We start from the raw sequence: 2,797 nt of genomic DNA on the forward strand, positions 1-2,797 counted from the left end.
GTGTATGGACCCTGCCCCGGTCCGTCTGTGCATCCATTTGTCCAGTCCGTGCATCCACGGGCCCCGCCCTTGTGCCCGTCTGTCCATCTATTTGTCCTAGACTGTCACATTTGCCATATGTGACCATCCATGGGCCCTGCCCCTCTGTCTATCCATTTGTCATTTTGGGCTGTTGATTTATTGGCCCCTTCTGTTTCTCTGTGCATCCCGTCTTCCCATGAGAACGCTGTGTCTGTCTGTGCACTTCATCTGTCCACCCATGTGTCCTGTCTGCCCTTTAGTGAGTGCCCCGCCTGTCTGTTCATCCACGTGCCNCCACCCATGTGTCCTGTCTGCCCTTTAGTGAGTGCCCCGCCTGTCTGTTCATCCACGTGCCCCACCTGTCTGTTTTTCTGTCCCCCAATACACTCCATTTGTCCCTCCTGAAGCCCTGTTTGTGGGTCTTTCTGTCCATCCATGAATTCCTTTCTTTCCTCTATGCACCCAACTATCTGTCTGCTCCGCTGCTTGTCCATCCTTGGATCTCATGTGTCCGTCCATTGTCTGCCCCATGCCAGTCTGCTCACCTGTGTGCCCCATCTGTCTATCTGTCTGTTTATCTATCTGCCCCCTTTACCCCTCTATATGTCTGTCCATGCCCCTGCCCCTCTTCTGTCCCTCTCTGTGTGAGCCTCATAGCAGGCGGTCAGCTAATAGTTATGGATTTATTCATAGTTATCTGGAAAATGGCTGGATTTGCAGAAAACCTGACATGTGCCAGTACATTCCAGTTCCCTGTGCGAGCGCTGTCCGGAGTCTTGGTGCTTGCTCTGTGGTGTGTGTGCATGGGGCCGGGGTAGGGGGCCGCCTGACCCTGCCCTCTGCCCCCAGCCCCATGTACGAGAAGTACTGCGCTGACCACTTCGCCGACGGCCGCTGCGACCAGGGCTGCAACATGGAAGAGTGTGGCTGGGACGGGCTGGACTGTGCCGGCGAGGTGCCAGCCCTGCTGGCCCGCGGGGTGCTGGTGCTCACGGTGCTGCTGCCGCCCGAGGAGCTGCTGCGCTCCAGCGCCGACTTCCTGCAGCGGCTCAGCGCCATCCTGCGCACGTCGCTGCGCTTCCGCCTGGACGCGCACGGCCAGGCCATGGTCTTCCCGTACCACCGGCCCAGTCCTGGCTCCGAACCCCGGGCTCGGCGGGAGCTGGCCCCTGAGGTGATCCGGGTGAGTGAGTGCACCTCGGGGGACACTCGGGGGCAGCAGGAGGCTCTGGGCAGGGTCTCCAGGTCGGTCTTGTGGGTTTCGCTTCACTTAGTCTTGGGGAGCCTTCCCTGGCAACAGTCTCCCCGAGGCTTTTCAACATCAGCTGTTGACATTTGGGGCTGGATCATTCTTTGCCATGGGGGGCTGTCCTGTGCTCGGTAGGTTGCTTAGCAACATCCCTGGCCTCCACCCACTCAATGCCAGTAGCACCCGGCCTTCTATTTGTCTTAATCAAAAACGCCTCCTTTGGGGCCGGCCCGGTGGCGCACTGCTACAGTGCGCCGCTTGAGAGCGTGGTGGCACTCCCGCCGAGGGTTCGGATCCCACATACAGACCGGTTCCGCTCACTGGCTGAGCGAGGTGTGGGAGCAACACCGAGGGTTGCGATCCCGTTGCCGGTCCCGGTCCGGTACGGGCGCGACACTGAGGGTTGTGATCCGTTGCCAGACACAAAAAAAGACAAAAAGGAAAAAACAAAAATGCCTCCTTTGGTTAGAATGCTGCCTTTTAACACCAGGGTCAGGGGTTTGGATCCCTGTACCCACCAGTTGCAAAAGAAACCCAAAAAAACAAACAAACAAAAAAACCCAAGAGAAAAAGCCTCCAGATATGAGCAAGTGTCCCTTGGGGGTGGAATTGCCCCCCCAGGTCTAGTGCTATCTCCTTCTGGAGAGGCACGTGGTTTAGCAGAGCAGTTAAAGGCATGTGTAGGTTTTTTGTTTTGTTATTTAATGGAAAATGTAGAGCTGTCCTGCTGGTGGCCTGGTAGAGGGACCAGAGGAAGGAGTTGCCATTGCTGAGAAAGTGGAGGCCTGAGAAGAGTGGGGTCCTGACACAGAGAGGAGGGGGCCTGATGTTCCAGTCCTTAGCTTAGGTGACCGAGTGGCGAGGACACAGGGTGAAGCATGGGTTACTTTGGGGCTTGCAGAGTCTGAGGGGCCTGGGGGCATCCAGGAGACCCCCAGGGGGTAGCTGGGGGCCGAAGACAGGAATAAGAGAGACGAAGGGTGTTGACAATCATTGAGGCCATGGGACAGACTTGAAGAGGTGAGGAGTGAATGAGCCTGGGGACACTGAGACCTAAGGCCTGGTTGAGGGAAATCAGCCCAGAAAAGAGGAGAAGGAGTAGCCAGAGAGACAGGAGGAGACCTGGGGCATGTGGTGCTGGGGTCCCAGTGAGGGAGGAAGTTTGGAGAAAGTGAGGGTCTTAGACTGGGTTCTTGGAAGCAGGGTCTGAGATGGGGATCCAGATCCGTGTGATGTCTTGAGGGGGTGCTGTCAGGAGAAAAACATGTGGGAACAGGGTGGACAGGGGAGTGACTAAGGTGAGCAGGGGTCAGCCTCAGCTGGAGTCTGGCTCATTCTGATCCCATGGGGAGCCCTTGAGTGTGAATAGCACCTCAGAGTTGGTCCCACCTTGTGTTCCTCCCATATCAGACAGTCGCTGGCTGTGGGATGTCCTAGGGGGTGTCACTTCCCAAGTGAGGCCGTCTGGTGGAAAAGGGGCATCTGTCAGCCAACACTCATAGCTGCTGGGAGATGGGCGGCACCAGC

General features: G+C 57.3%; 1 protein-coding gene across 1 annotated transcript in view; it reads left to right on the forward strand.

Moving 5' to 3' along the window:
- LOC103582811 (neurogenic locus notch homolog protein 3-like) overlaps window positions 1-2,797 on the forward strand; it is a gene marked incomplete at both ends in the record, with an annotated part of 13,502 nt that overhangs the window by 7,174 nt on the left and 3,531 nt on the right. The window contains one exon of the mRNA XM_008564303.1: window positions 871-1,204. Coding sequence (XP_008562525.1) covers window positions 871-1,204 — 334 coding nt within the window. The remainder of the gene's footprint in view (window positions 1-870; window positions 1,205-2,797) is intronic.

Source organism: Galeopterus variegatus, unplaced genomic scaffold (genome assembly GCF_000696425.1).
Source record: "Galeopterus variegatus unplaced genomic scaffold, G_variegatus-3.0.2 Scaffold17994, whole genome shotgun sequence".
Classification (NCBI taxonomy): domain Eukaryota; kingdom Metazoa; phylum Chordata; class Mammalia; order Dermoptera; family Cynocephalidae; genus Galeopterus; species Galeopterus variegatus.